General features: G+C 40.0%; 1 protein-coding gene across 5 annotated transcripts in view; it reads left to right on the top strand.

The window, feature by feature from the left end:
- LOC120945616 (glyoxal reductase-like) overlaps nt 1-16,697 on the top strand; it is a 206,597-nt gene that overhangs the window by 129,428 nt on the left and 60,472 nt on the right. For 2 of the 5 annotated variants that reach the window (XM_040359926.1, XM_040359923.1), the window contains exons 6-7: nt 1,762-1,944; nt 6,502-6,561. In XM_040359926.1, coding sequence (XP_040215860.1) covers nt 1,762-1,944; nt 6,502-6,561 — 243 coding nt within the window. Of the gene's footprint in view, nt 1-1,761; nt 1,945-6,501; nt 6,562-16,562; nt 16,667-16,697 lie in introns of all 5 variants that reach the window. The other 3 variants (XM_040359925.1, XM_040359928.1, XM_040359927.1) reach the window with 3 other exon arrangements.

Genomic DNA, 16,697 nt, shown 5'->3' with positions numbered 1-16,697 from the left:
AAATTAAACAAATGGAAGTTGTTTGGTTTATATGCAGAGCCGCACTGGATTTTACACTCTCCAGGTTTAGTAAATTGACCCCTTAGGTCTATTTATCAGCCATTTTTATATTTGGGGTTCAAAGCAGACTGCAGAACCACAGATTTTCTTACAGGAAATCAGCTTTTTATAGGCAAATAACTAAACAAACCTTTAACCAGTGAGAAACTCAAAGCAAATCTTGATTTGTGTACAGAGACACAACCTATCTGCCCATTACTTTGGTTTTTCATCAAGCATTTCTGTAGTGCTCCATACAACCTCACGTTTGTGATAATCTGATGATCTGAGAATCTCCATTTGTGGTGTGGCAGATGAATAGACCAACTGTGGTCTCCTTGCTGCCTTCTACGTACAATAAGCCTCATATAAAAACAAAAAATGACAGCACTAAAAAGTATCTCACCAACTTAAGTCAGATCTACTTCACAAAATGTAATCTGTTGATAAAGGAAGTAGAGAAAGTTACACTGCATAGACTTTAGACGGTAAATTTCTAGTAAGGTACTCTATGGATTCTTTGGAGCAGAAAACTATGGCCCTGTACACACGATCAGTCCAAACCGATGAAAACGGACTCAAGTTCAGTTTCATCGGTCCAAACCGACCGTGTGTGGGCCCCATCGGTCAGTTGTCCTTCGGTCCCAAAACAGAGAACTTGCTTTAAAATTGGACCGATGGACGCCTGACCGATAGGTCAAAACCGATGGTTAGTACGCAAAAGCATCGGTTCCAAACACACGCATGCTCAGAATCAAGTCGACGCATGCTTGGAAGCATTGAACTTCATTTTTCTCTGCACGTTGTTGTCTTTTACGTCACCGCGTTGGACTCGATTGGTTTTTGAACTGATGGTGTGTAGGCACATCAGACCATCAGTCAGCTTCATCGGTTAACCGATGAAACAAACCTTCAGTCCGTTTTCATCAGTTTGGACTGATCGTGTGTACAGGGCCTAAGAGTTTGAGTAAACTTTCTGTCCTAATTTACACTTGCAGTTGGGGGGTGATAAAATAGGCAGTTGAGACTCAGTTTTACAACTCCCCCTTAACCAAACACAGCAGCTAGAGGGGGTTGTATGCATGCCACAGCGGCAATGCTTTGCTTCAAGTGAATGGGGACATCCTGCAATGGCCCTGCAACTACGCAGTGGTGTGTGCTTACAGGGTTTAAACAAGTGGTGTGGAGGAAACATTTTGCCTTCCAGACACCTGTGAAACTCTCTCAACAATGATCATGTGCATCAAAACAAAAAGGTGGGCAAAGTAAATTTTCATTAGTCAGCCACAGTCTGCAAAGTAAGCAAAACCCATGCTGTAACCTCTTAATTTTCGATATGAGACTAGAATGCAAAAACAAAAACAAATAACGGACAATCATTCGATATTGTCAACGTGTGTACGATGCTTAAGTGGGGAGTATGTCAGACTTTTGAAGAGAGACAACTGCTTCCACATAGAGCAAGGATCTTTCTCTGCAACATGTAGGTTGGGGACCATTTTTTACTACTGAGGCTGTGACTGCATTTTGAAAAAACAGCTGTAAGTCTTTTAAATTAAAATTTCAATTGGGCTTTAACAGTTTTTTTTCCTGTTTTCTGATTGACTATGTTGCATTGCTTTCTTATGTAACTGAACTCTGTGTTTGAATTGTTTGCAAACTATAAAATGCATGAGGGAGACCGAGTCAACAGCTACTGACAACCTTTTGGGGTCTCAACAGGTAGAATACCATCCCTTCCAGAGGCCACAGGAGTTGGTGGATTATTGTAAGGAAAATAATATTGTATTTGAAGGTTACTGTCCATTGGCTAAGGGGCAAGCCTTGACACATCCAAGTATCTTAAAACTCGCAAAGCTGTATGAGAAAACACCAGCTCAGATCTGTATACGCTGGAGCATTCAGGTACAAATACTTTATTATACCTGGTTTGAGCATATGTTTATTTAACAGCAAGAGTTTGTTTTTCTCAACCTACCAGGGTTTGCTAATTAATTCTATTCATTATTGTGGTGATTGTAGCCGTATTAGTGTCCGTGATACTTTTTTTATTTGCGCTAACATATAATTTTTCATGGACGAGGGGGACACACCGAATTACACAATATGCACAAATTATATGTTAGTGCAAATAAAAAAAGTATCACGGACAGTACTCAATTTTCTCTATTCATTATTGATAAACTCTACGAATTACACAAGTTCTGTGGCAACTGTTTATTCTAAATAACTAGAGAACCTTTATTACTTAAAGTGTATATATAACCCAAACGTATTGTTGATTTTGAATAGAGTAGGGGATAGTAAAACAACTGCCATTTTATTATCCATTTGTGTCTCATTACTGAGATATGCCTTTTACTTCCTGTCCTGTATAGGAAGTGAGAGAATATATTTTCGATGTGTGGGAAAGTCCCCTCTTACAGAGTTGTTATAGGAACAAGTGTTCCCATTGGAAGATTTCCTCCTGTAATCCTTCCCTGGTGGAAACTCAAAAATTTGGATTTACTTTAATTTTCTTTGACATTGGTAGCAATAAACATCTGTCAGTTCTATCCTTTTACTACTATATTTAAATCTAAAGTAAAAAAAAAATGCTTTTAGTTATAATTTAAATATCTCAGTTAATTTAATTTGGTAAAATTTCCACCACACCTCTCTACATCCTCCTCCCTAAAAGACTAATTGGATCCTTCTCTTAAGCCACTCACCTGTCCTGATATGCCAGGGATACTCCTTAGCCACTTCCTGCTATTTGAGTAAGCTAAAAGCAGACATCGTACTGGATTCTCAGCATAAACCGATACTAGGAGTTTCCGAAGGGCATTTATAATTTCTGGTTTATCCCAGACCCTGCCATGTGATTGCAGTAGGCCTCTTTCCTCATAGTAAGAGTGACCCTACAGTTTCAAGCTCCTAAATGTATCTGTAGTCATTTATTCTGTCCTGATAATATTAACTAAGAGAAGCAGACGGTGAAAATATCCTCACCTGAGAGCAAAGAAACCTTGCAAGGGTCCTGACTGTTCTCTAGACATGTGTATGCCGAAATATTTCGTTTCGGAATTTCGTTTTCGTCCGAAAAATAAATGTATTTAGTTACTCCCAAAATTTGTTTTTATTTATTTTGTTTTCCGTTGGAGGTTTCCGTCCGAAAATCCGAACAAATTAAGGTTGAATCTGTCATTGAAGGCTTATGGTGTCCGTCGAATGTTCAAAGAAGATTTGACGGAGCAGCGAAACTGTACGACGCCGCAATCCTACATTTCCCGTCGATTGTTCCACCTACAAGCTATAGTAGAATTCTAATGTTGTATGACTAGTAATAATTATATTTATTAATTATTATTACTAGTCAACCAACATTAGAATTTTTCTATAGCCTATGGGCCGAGCATTTGACCGGAAATGTATGATTGCAGCGTCGTAGAGTTTAGCTGCCCCGTCAAATCTTCTTAGAACTATCAACAGATACCATAAGCCTTCAATTACAGATTCAACGTTTGTGTGTTTTCTCGAATCTTTGTCGTTCATGTTAAATTGTCAAGTTACTTCTAGCTATTTTACTGCTCTTTCTCTTTGGTTACAGTCAGCCAATAACATTCATCATCATCATCATTATCTTTATTTTACTTCCCCCACCCAATTCCAGCAGCGATCTTTTCTCCCTATAATGTCGAATCTTTTCTCCCTATAATGTCGAATCTTTTCTCCCTATAATGTCGAATTTTTTCTTACTATAATGTCGAATCTTTTCTCTCTATATTGTCGAATTTTTTCTCTCTATAATGTCAAATCTTTTATTGCTATGTAGAATAATCTCGGACTAATAGAGTTAAGGTTAGGCACATTCGACCAACGAAAACGAAAATAAAGCATTTGTTTATGTCGGATTTTTCATTTTTTGTATTCTGCGCGTTTGTTTTCGTTTGTTAACCACTTCAATACCGGGCTTTAAAACCCACCTCCTTCCCGGGCCTATTCTGGCACTTCTTTCCTACATGTACAAATCCTCATTATTTTGCTAGAAAATTACTCAGAACCCCCAAACATTATATATGTTTTTTTAGCAGACACCCTAGGGAATAAAATGGCGGTCATTGCAACTTTTTATCTTGCACCGTATTTGCGCAATAATTTTTCAAACGGCTTTTTTTTGTAAAAAAAATGGTTTCATAAATTAAAAAATAACAAAACAGTAACGTTAGCCCAATTTTTTGGTAAAATATGAAAGATGATGTTACGCCGAGTAACTAGATACCTAACATGTCACGCTTTAAAATTGCGTACACTCATGGAATGGCGCCAAACTTCGTTACTTAAAAATCTCCATAGGCGACACTTAAATTTTTTTACAGGTTGCCAGTTTAGAGTTACAGAGGAGGTCTAGTGCTAGAATTGTTGCACACGCTCTAACGCACGCGGCGACACCTCACATGTGTGGTTTGAACGACGTTTACATACGTGGGCGGGACTTACGTGTGCGTACGCTTCTGAGCGCGAGCTACCGGGGACAGGGGCATTTTAATTTTTTTATTATTATTTTTTCTTTTTTCTTTTACTTATTTCTTTATTTTTTACACTTTTTTTTACATTTTTTTTTTCAATCGCTTTTATTCCTATTACAAGGAATGTAAACATCCCTTGTAATAGGAATGTGTGTGACAGGTCCTCTTTAAGGAGAGATGCGGGGTCAATAAGACCCCACATCTCTCCTGCAGGCTGGAAAGAATGAGATCGTGAAAAAAATTCACAGATCTCATTCAAACTAGCCGCAATTGCGGTTTGTTTACTTACGGGGACCCGGGCGTGACGTCATCACATCGCGCCCGGGCCTCCGACGGTCATAGAGATGACTGGTGACCAGATGGTCACCAGTCTTCTCTATGGCAAACATCCGGCGGACGGCGATCATCTCTCCGGGCCCCCGGTGGGACGGGAGAGCCCGGAGAAGCACCGGATGGCGGCGGGAGGGGGGGGATGTCCCCTCCCGCCGCCTGTAAGAACGATCTAGCGGCGGAACCGCCGCTATGATCGTTCTTACGGTGCGCAGGATCGCCGCCGCTAAAAAATTATATCTCAATGATGCCTCCGGGTGCAGGCATCATTGAGATATCCCCCCCGCAAAGCCCAGGACGTCATATGACGTCCACCCAGGATAACAGGTCCCCGTTTTGGACGTCATATGACGGCGTGCGGGTGTCAAGTGGTTAAAACGATAACAAAAATACATGAAATTCGGACGAAAATGCATTCGGACGAAAACTAATGCACATGTCTATTGTTCTCTAGTCTATCCAAAACATAACAAAACTGGTTAAAAATACATTTCATTATTTATCAGACAGGTGCCAACACATTAACCCCTCTGGCGGTATTCCCGAGTCTGGCTCGGGGTAAGATTTTTATACCAAGAGCGGTATCCCCGAGCCAGACTCGGGCTCGCCTCGCTGCAGCCACAGACAAAGTTACTTACCTTGTCCCTGGATCCAGCGATGCCGCCACGCTGTGTGAGCGTGCGGGTCCTCGCTCGATTCACACAGTGTCCTCCTGTGCCCGCCGATCTCTGTTCCCTGCGACGTTATGACGCACGGGGGCGGAGAATGGCGCCAAATTCAAAAAAGTAAACAAACACATTACATACAGTATACTGTAATCTTATAGATTACAGTACTGTATGTAAAAAATACACACCCCCTTGTCCCTAGTGGTCTGCCCAATGCCCTACATGTACTTTTATATAATAAAAACTGTTCTTTCTACCTGCAAACTGTAGATTGTCCATAGCAACCAAAAGTGTCCCTTTATGTCAAAAGTGGTTTTAGAGCAGCTAGAAAACAGCGATAAAAAATTATAATCACTTGCAGAATTGAGCGATAGCGATTTGTGGGGAAATTTGTCATAAAAAAAAAAAAGTAATGACAGCAACAATTATGCAACTGAGTAAATTTCAGTGATTTTGAGTTGATTACATTATTGAATAATTTTTATTATAATTATATTATTATTTGTTATAATTATTTATTATATTATAATTTATAATTTTGTTTTTCAAACTTTTTCATACCCGGGATGCCTACTAGACTCTTGTTTGGTCAGATTTTAGTGAGTTATTCCTAAAACGCCAAATTTCCTTGCAAAATAATGGTACCGCTTTCAGCACCTAAAATCTGAAATAATCATACCGCCAGGGAGGTTAATGGAAATCTTAAAAAAAATATTATAGATACATTTTAACATTAATCAAGTAAATGCCAATACATTCATAGAAACTTAATTCATGTAAAACTTAAAAAAAAATATTATAGATACATTTTAACATTAATCAAGTAAATGCCAATACATTCATAGAAACTGTTCCTAATACATAGTAATCTAGTCTGTGTTCTACTGTGAGTAAGTTACTTAACAGTACAGAAAGTCTAATTTAGCAGTTACAAGTATTTTTTTTTCTGATCCCAGAATGGCATTATCACTATCCCAAAATCTACGAAAGAAAGCCGAATCCTTGAGAACTGCCAGGTGAGCCTCTCTATCTGGTCATTGTAGTTATAATAAGTGTGAAAGTGTGAAAGAGTTAAGAAGTTGGTGGGAACTTATCAATGTTCATTGTATGACATGACTCATACTTTGAATTCTGCAAACTTGTATCCACGAAAAACACAGGAAAGTAAGTGTAAGATGAAAGAACTTACAATATGGAGTTAATAAAAAGAAACATCGTATTTGTTATTCAGGTGTTTTTGTAAATAAAACTGGTCATACACTGATTGAATTTCATCCAGTTCCTGGTCAATTGGTCTAAGCTCGAGCAATTGGTTGCCCGGTTGTCACCCTACCAACTGGCTACCTTTTTCCAGAAAATTGAAAGAGTCAAGCAGATGATGTTTGGCTGAGCAGTTACTTCAGCCATATATATAAATACAATTAGCCAGATTCAGAAAGACTGGCATAACTTTGAGGCGGCGTAGCGTATCGCATATACGCTACGCCGCCGTAAGTCAGAGAGGCAAGTGCTGTATTCACAAAGCACTTGCCTCCTAAGTTACGGCAGTGTAGCGTAAATGGGCCGGCCTAAGCACGCCTAATTCAAATGTGGAACAGGGGGGCGTGTTTTATGTTAATGACTGGTGACCCGACGTGATTGACGTTTTTAACGAACGGCGCATGCGCCGTCCGTGGACATATCCCAGTGTGCATTGCTCCAAAGTACGCCGCAAGGACGTATTGGTTTCGACGTGAACGTAAATTACGTCCAGCCCCATTCACGGACGACTTACGCAAACGACGTAAAATTTTCAAATTTCGACGCGGGAACGATGGCCATACTTAACATTGGCTAGGCCAGCTATTTGTTAGACTAACTTTACGCCGGAAAAAGCCTTACGTAAACGGCGTAAAAAAATGCGCCGGGCGCACGTACGTTTCTGAATCGGCGTATCTAGCTCATTTGCATATTCTACGAAATCAACGGAAATCAACGGAAGCGCCACCTAGCGCCCAGCGTAAATATGAACCCTAAGATACGACGGCGTAGGAGACTTACGTTGCTCGTATCTTAGCCTAATTTAAGCGTATCTGGTTTCCAGAATACGCTTAAATTTACGACGGCGTAGATTCAGAGTTACGACGGCATATCTACTGATACGCTGGCGTAAACGTCTCTGAATCCAGCTAAATGTGTTGCACTTTCAACCATATTCAGTGAAAATTCATAATAATATTCATGATAATAAAAGATAAGTTCATAGTGTAAAATGTCCAAAGAAAGGAACCGCCCCTTAGTAATTGAAGTTAGGGAAATGAGTGATCCAAAAAGCTAAGCAAAGATGGGTGAAATTCCTAACCTCCACCATAAAGCACGCACACCAACACCCAGATGAGATGTACTCTTACCAGAGCACTTGGACCCCCTAAATACAGGTAGGACTTTTTCCCTGTATAAATGTTCCAGCTGATAATGACCAGTCACACGAGCAGTTCCTTGGCATACGTTTCACCGACATCAAAGGGAAGGTATCACCGACATCAAAGATGCAATGCAAAATAAATAAAAATAAAAGACACTCGATAGTGTAAAACCTTATGATGGATTCTTTAATAAAAACGAATACTACTCACGTTTTGTAAAAGATTCATGTGCATGTCTCAAAGAAAAAACAATCCCGGGCAAGGAAAATGACATCAGCATCCACTTCCTATGACGCAGTTGACATGACCAAGCCACTCCGCCAAGTGTCTTATATTTATTTGCATTGCATCTTATGGAGTCGGTGATACCTTCACTGAGACGTATGCCAAGGTACTGCTCGTGTGACTGGTTGGTCATTATCATCTGGAAAATTTCTACAGGGATAAAGTCTTCAAATGCTTGTTTGATCTACCTGTCCTGAGGGGGTCCAGGTGCTCTGGTAAGAGTAAATCTCACCTGGGTTTTGGTGTGTGCCTTTTATGGTGGTGGGAAGGAATTTCACCCATCTTTGCTTAGCTTTTTGGATCACGCATTTTCCAACCTCAATTACAAGGAACTGTTTCTTTCTTTGGACATTTTGCACTATGAATTAAACTTTTATTATTATGAATATTATTATGAATTTTCACTGAATATGGTTGAAAGCGCAACACGTATTTATATTGTTGTTAGGTGAAAAATATCTCACTGGTGTGTTTGCAGCTTCCTTTCAATGAGATGTAATACAAGAGCATTTTTTTTGGTATATTAGTTCCTCCAGCCAATCAGCTTGCAATCACTGTTTAGCAGCGTCCACTGTATTCTGATACAATAGCCTCAGCAGGAGATAAATCTATCTGTGCTCTTAGCCAGCTGAATTAAAGAAATCTACTAGTGTATGGCCAGCTTAGAGGAGAAGTATGGGTTTATTAAAAAAAAATCATCCATATTTACCTCTATGCTGTAATGTCAGAATGAGGCTCCAGCTGTCTTACGCTGGCTCTATGAGAGAGAACTGAGTGGTCACATGACCGTGATCATTTAGCTCTCGGTCAGCTCAGAGCAAAGAGCAGTTACTGTCAGTCACAGCTCTTCGCTCTGCTCCTCCAGTGCTCTCTGGTGTGCCAGGCTGGGGAGGAGGCCAGCACCGTTGGCTCTGGCTCTCAGCAGCGCACTGAAAGGCAGAGCCACCGACAATATTTTGAGGGTCCTTCCAGAGCCTGGAGCGGCTTTATCTCGCCAGCAGGCAATAACAAGCTATTAGCTGACTTTGGGTCATAGAAGAACCAAAGTAAATGTATTCCTGTGACCCACAAAAGTATGGCCGAAAAAGCTTTGGCCATACTCCTCATTTAGGACCTTTATGGCTCATTGTACAAACAAAACAGAATGGGAGCCTGATGGTTATTTTTCTGTTTGTGGTCATAAAGTGAAGCTACTAAAAGATTACTTGCAAATTCACTATGTTTTGTGTGCTCTGCACTATATAACAACAATTGTTTAGCAACTATTTCAAGTATATGTACATTTTCACAAATAACTTATTTTATTTGTTCACTTTTAGTCTATTTAAAATATCATTGAAAGTGTTTTATTATATCTATATGATATATGCAAAATAATACTTGTTGATCCTACCAGAAATCGAGTGAGCTTCCAAATTCCTGTACACTATACCTCTGCTGTACCAGTTAGCAATGTTATCATAGGATTTTGTTCTTTCTGTAGGCTGTAGAGATGAAGAGAATGGGATGTGTTTTATAGTCTTGGAGAGTAACTCCACTTTTGTGGGGAAAAAAAATGTAAAAAAGAAAATACAATTGGGACTCAAGTCATTCTGTAGTTGAATGTAATTAAAAAATACCTTTCCTTTTTGATCTGCAGCTCTGTAATTTTCTGTAAAATACAATGCAATATGGCTACCTGGAGGTGTTCTGTACACAGAATGTCCCCCAGAAACAAAATGTTCTGCTTGTGTGGGTGGCTCACTGATTTTCCCAGAGGTCTACACTAAGATACAATATTTCAGGCATCTCCTGCAACACATATTTAATTGTTGGTGAGATACTCCCAATAGGAAATCACATCTAAAGGGATGCAGACCCTGCAATTTTGCTCATTACAGCCCTGCAAGTGCAGTAACTGATTGATAATTATGAAACCATTCCCATTAGATTAACTTTCCACATGGACACAGACACACAGACATTTCTTTAGAATAACTAAAGGTAGTAATCTGCAACAAAGTTTGTTAAAATCCCTGTAATGTACACAGATCACCCAGAGGGGAATGAAGTTACTCTTTAACTCACTTCCTGTCCTAGAGTGACAGCACTGCCCCCCATAGATACAGTACAGTGGGTAAGCGCTGTCACTCTGTTTAGGGCAAATTTCACAATGTAAGTTAATATATAAATTATTGATATTGTTGTTTGCAAATATGCTTTCAAATGTGGCTTTATCAAGTATAGAAGGCTGTTGATATTCTTAGTTTTAGCTGATACTGTGTACTTCATTGTTTCTGTCCACAGCTTTGATGGAAGACAACAGAAAAGTCCATGGTAGAAGTTATGCAACCACAGACACTATGGGGTTGTTTACTAAAGGCAAATAGAATATTCACTTTTCAAGGGAAGTTGCACTTTGCAAAGGAATTTTCCCCAGAGCTAGGGAATAACCAATCACCACCAAGGAAAATAAAAAAAGCTGAACTTTTCTTGCTCATGAATGGATGATGCAGGTCAGCAAAGGTTCACCTCATTCACTAAGCTCTGTGGAAAATTCCCCTGCAAAGTTAAATGCCCCTTGCCTTTAGTAAATCAACTGCTCTGGGGTGTGCAACCACCGCCGTCATTTGCGATTAAACCTATTCGCTGCCACGGCGTAAGCCTTTCGACAGCAGCACATACTCCGGTTGCTACAGTAACTGGAAATGCTTGTAGATCGGACAAGCCTACTGTTGACTTTCAGGTGGAAGCAGACTGCTGTAAATCCACCTGATTGCTTCCATGACCACTGAGAAGTGTCCTTCTCCATTTCCAATTTATGCTGTCACTTTCCCCAGCTGCTGTGGCTAGGTAAGAAGCTAATGAGGCATGATCTGTGCTCCATTAGCTTTAAGGGAGGACAGTGAAGACATCAGGGGTTTAAAGGGCCACTGATATCTCAATAGAGAGAACCTGTCATTATAATGTGCTAATACATATTGGTTTCCTAAGTGATAACAATAAATGTTATTGCACCTACAAACATAAACGCGTACATACGAAAACGACAATTGCGTTACACATTATATATTGACACACGTGCCAGAGTGAGTACAATAATTCTAAGGCCAATATTAACTAAACCAGGGGTAAGCAACCTGTGGCCCTCCAGCTGTTACAGAACTATAAGTCCCATCATGCCTCTGGAAAGAATGCCTCGTACACACGACCAGTTTTCCCATCGGGAACATGTTCTCCTTTTTCCTGCCGCAATTCCCAGCGATCTTTTTCCAAGCAGTTTCCCTATGGGAAACACTGCGGTGGAGCATACACATGGCCCGGCCAAAGCTCTCACCGCAGTTTTCCAGACGGGAAAACCTCTGGTGTGTACACAGGGAAAGTAACCGAGCAGGTTCTCGGTTTTCCCCCCCGGGATTCCCGGCTGACTTTTTACCCGGTCGTGTGTACAGGGCATATTTGTAACTGCCAGCCTTGCAATGCCTCATGGGAAATTTAGTTCCATAACAGCTGCAGGGCCCCAGGTTGCCTACCCCTGAACTAAACTGATGGCCTGTAAGGGCTTTAAAAGCATCTCCTATGGACAATTTTGTCTACCGATGTTTGTTGCCTTATCTTGAGTGCACACAATTTTAAGGCTTGACATTTTGTCAAGCCTCAAGCAGCAAAAGGTCCAAAAATAATGGCCCGGATTCTCGTAGCATTTACGCTGGCGTATCTCAAGATACGCCGCGTAAGTGTCAATGTGCGCCGTCGTATCTATGCGCCTGACTTTGAAAGCAAGATACGCCTGTAAATAGGCTTTATCCGACCGACGTAAGTTTCCTACGTCGTCGTATCGTGGGCGCATATTTATGCTGGCCGCAAGGGGCGCTCCCATTGATTTACGATTCGAATATGCAAATGAGTGAGATACAGCGATTCACGAACGTACTTGCGCACGGTGCATTAATATACACGGTTTACGTAAGTCGTACGTCCGGCGTAAAGTTAGGCCTCATAAAGCAGGTGTAAGTCATGTTAAGGTATGGACCAGGGAACAGCCGTCGTGTTTTACGTAGTTTACGTAGTAGTACGTGAATAGGGCTGGGCGTAGGTTACGTTCACGTCGTAGGCAGCGATTCTACGTATCTTAGGCGTTCGTTCCGACGTTCCCATCTTTGCATGGGGTCACGGTTCATTTAAATGGATCACGCCCACTTCCACCTACTTTGAATTAGGCTTACGCCGAAGAATTTACGTTACGCTGGTACAACGTTGGGAGCAAGTGCTTTGTGAATACTCTGCTTGCCTCTCTGTGTTACGTCGGCGTAGCGCATATGAGATGCTCTACGTCGGCAGAAATATGCGCCGATGTATCAGAATCCGGCCCATAGTCTCTAAAAAACTGCCAAATTACCAATATTATGCAAAGTCCAAACAAAGGTGCATCTGTATATGGTTAGCTAAACCCTCTAATGATTTGCTGGGACTTAGGACTAAAATAAGTTAATCTAACATTGCAATGATATTCAACTTAACCAACTTAACCAAAACAACTTAAAGAATAGTAGGACATCTTTCATAGCAGAGGACCTTCTACCCACTGCCCCTTATGACATTATTTTACAGGCCTTGTTCATAAGGCAGCCAAATAACAAACCTGTCATTACAAGATAAGATTGACATAGTTAAGACTCTGTATATATGTCTCCAATGTGGTCATTATCAAAAGCCAAACAGCTGCTTTTACTGTTCTCTTAATCATAACAGGAAAAATACACAGATTTTGTCATCTCCTCCCGTAGCCTAAAACAACAGTGAGACAGAATCACTATCACAAAATGTTAGCTTATATTGTTACTGTATGTTGTTTTCACTCATAAATGAGCCCATATAAAACGTGTTTTACAATGATTCCAGGATTAAATCAGTTTAAATTTGTGTCTAAGCATTGTTACATGCAAGCCTGTGGAACATGTTATATCACAGAATTAGAACAGTCCCTTGTACTTGTCAAATTTTACATGTAGGATTTCTGTGTAGTCAGAGCTGTCATTGCAATGCTCCTTTTTTTAAATCATCAAATGGTTTCCTAATCTACCAGGAACAGACAAGTGCTTTTATCAATCAGAATTTACCTAAAGATACTAAACAGATGTAGGATAACAATGTGAAAACCTAGAGGTCTTTCTTTATATGATGTACAGCATCATATAATGCCTATTTGTCACTTGTGAGTCTGTATGTGTTCTGACCCAGATTGCTGTATGTATAACATTGAAATATATTGGACCATTTGTCAAAAGTGCCAGTTTCAACCTATAAGTCTCTTGGTGAGGTTTGTTACCTTATGTGATTTCATGCAAGTCTTTAATACGTGTCTGTCTTTTCCATACTGTCCATTAAATGTTATTAAAGCATATCTAAACCAGGGACGTGCAGTCAGGGGAGGCAGTGCCATGAAAATAACCAAAAAATTTAACGATTTGAGCTTTGAGATTTGTAGCCGAAGTCCTACCCCTAATTTGGGGCTCCTAGGACCTATGGTTTTGGAGATACGGGGCTCCATGCGCAGCCTGTCATAAGCTACATACAGAGTGGCCAGTTTAAATACAAGCTGGCACACTCTGTTTACAGCAGACTGAGAGGATGAGCTCACAGTGCCTCTCACTTCTTGTCAGAGGCACTGAGCTCAATGGACAGCTTGGAGCCCTGGACCAATAGTAAAGTGCCATTGGCCCCAGCTGTCCACAAAAATCCTGCAGTGGAGGCTCTCCTCTCACTGCAGTGTCATAGAAGTGGGCATGTGTCTAAAAGACAAATGCTCCCTTCCAGCCAAGCCCTCTTAACTACAAGGAAAAAACACCCACAATCCCATGTTTTTCTCACACAGTTAAAGCAGGGGTTCACCCAAAAAACTAATTTTTAACATTAGATTGAGGCTAATTGTGGGAAGCACAATCGGGTGTTTTTTTTTTAAATCAATGCAGTACATACCTTTTTAGAGATAGATGTTCTCCGCCGCTTCTGGGTATGGACTGCGGGACTGGGCGTTCCTATTTGATTGACAGGCTTCCGACCGTCGCATACAGCGCGTCACAAGTTGCCGAAAGTAGCTGAACGTCGGTGCGCAGGTGCCGTATAGAGCCGCACCGACGTTCGGCTTCTTTCGGCAACTCGTGACGCGCTGTATGCGACGGTCGGAAGTCTTATTTTGATATTACTTGTTTTTGGTAATTACTCACTTGCCACCCAGGCCAATTCTGACACTTCTCTCCTAGATGTAAAATCATAATTTTTAGAAAATTATTCATAACCCCCAAACATTATATATATATATATATATATATATATATATATATATATATATATATATATATATATATATATATATATATATATATATATATATATATATGAAATATATATATATTTTTAGCAGACACCCTAGTGAATAAAATTGTGATCCTTGCAACTTTTTATGTTACACGTTTCTTTTTTTGGAAACAAACTATTTAATGAATAAAGAAAACAAAAGCATTTTTTTTGTATAATGTGAAAGATGATGTTAAGCCCAGTAAATAGATACCTAACATTTCACACTTTAAAATTGCACACACTTGTGGAATGGCGCCAAACTTTAGTACTTAAAAATCTCCATAGGCGACACTTTAAAAATTATTTCTGATACTAGCCAGTGCCTTACCAGCCACTAGCTTCCCTGCACATCGCTGATCTAAACCCCTAAAATAGAGTAATACATTTTTGTCCATTGCATATTGTCCATTATATGTTATTAAAGGATATCTAAACTCTCCCCCTAACATAATGTAATGCAGCCTGCTATTCCTTAGATGTGGTGGCTGCCTTATATTTTTCTTTTAAATGCTACATCTTTTAAAAAAAAATATATAGGAAATGCACATATCTTTGCAGGAAAAAAAATTTGCATTTATTTTATTTTTTTCAGAGGTGTCTGCAGAGCATTGCACCCACGATTAATGGATCACAGGGGTGCAATGTCAGGCTTCTGCAGACAAGTCCTCCAGCTTTGTACCCATACCTCTGTATGGGCTTTAATTGCAAAGCTGGAGGAGGTATGAATGAACTACAAGGGTTCTTATCAGTGCCCTTGTAGTTGACTGAGAACTACAGGCCATCTGCCTTGGTGGCAGGCAAGACTTGCAGTTTCTTAATTTAACAGATTCCTGGGGAGGGGGGTGTAGGTGGGGTAAGGGGGGGGGGAGCATGAGCTGGAGCATGTTACACCCTAAATGTGGGCCTAAATGCTCCAAAAGGTGAACATGGCCTTCACTCTTTCCAGAACTTGCCAGATTGGAAGGTAAATGAGAAGAGAAGGTATACATACTGTAGATACACTGCAGTGAGTGAGTGTAATCACCCTAGGACAAGTGTGTTTACTAGCTGGATCACTAGATGAAAAAAAAATGAAAAAGGTAAACCTAATTCAGCCACCACGTCTAAGGATTGGCAAGCTGCAATATAATAAATTTTAATTTTAGGGGTTTAAATATGCTTTAAGAGGAACTCCAGTCAAAAAGCCAAGGGAACCTTAGTGTGGCTGCAGGGTACATAAAAAAAAAGTAAAAGTAAAGTATTTTCTTCTTCTCTGTAGCCAATCATTTGTTCGATCAGCAGCCCCATATATGACTTTTTTAGCCTGAAAGAATGAATAAAATTGCTAAGATGGCTTTTTTCTCATTGTGAGCACTATCCTGCCTTCTGACCCATGCCTTCATTCAGCTGGTTGCCTAAACACATCCTAACTCACCCACAGTGCCCAAAACTGTCAAACTGTCCTTAAAACATTTGGATTCATTTTTGTTTTGCGTATTTGTAATCATTATGTTCACAGTTGACTTGAGTTCGTCTTAGCTGCACCCCTTTATTGCACTACCACAGATTTTTGCTGGTTGTACTACAAAGAAAAACTAGTTTTGCTTGCTAAATACCATTTACAACACACTACTAAAACAAGGACTGGTAAAGTTTGTGGGTTACTAAGTAACACAATACATATTGACCTCCCATGGGGCTCATATATCAAGCTATCATAAAATGAAAATAGCACAGAAGGGGTAGGAAAATCAGATTATATGTCTGAGATAAATATATAAAGCTCTCCCAGACAGTATTCTTCTTGGATAACTGATTATTCATTCTTTTTCTCTTATAAACCCCTAATTTATTGGCATATCCTTTATAGAAATGTTTTAAAATCAAGTGTTGTCCTGAATATATTTAATATATGAGCCCCACTGTGTGTATGTGTGTGTTCTTGCCTATAGTGTATATAACCTTTGTTTCTGTCCATCTCACACATAAACCTGCCTGCATCCCCTTAGGTGTTTGGTTTCACACTAGCAGACGAGGATATGCTCTCCCTAAGCTCCTTGCATGATGGACGGCACGTGTCCTGGGATCCTTCCAATCTGTAGTAGCCTCACAGGTTTGGACAATTTACTAATGACACTTATTCT

Source organism: Rana temporaria, chromosome 7 (assembly GCF_905171775.1).
Source record: "Rana temporaria chromosome 7, aRanTem1.1, whole genome shotgun sequence".
In the NCBI taxonomy this organism is placed as follows: domain Eukaryota; kingdom Metazoa; phylum Chordata; class Amphibia; order Anura; family Ranidae; genus Rana; species Rana temporaria.
The sequence above is the reverse complement of the archived record's forward strand: the minus strand, read 5'-3'. Positions and strand labels throughout refer to the sequence as shown.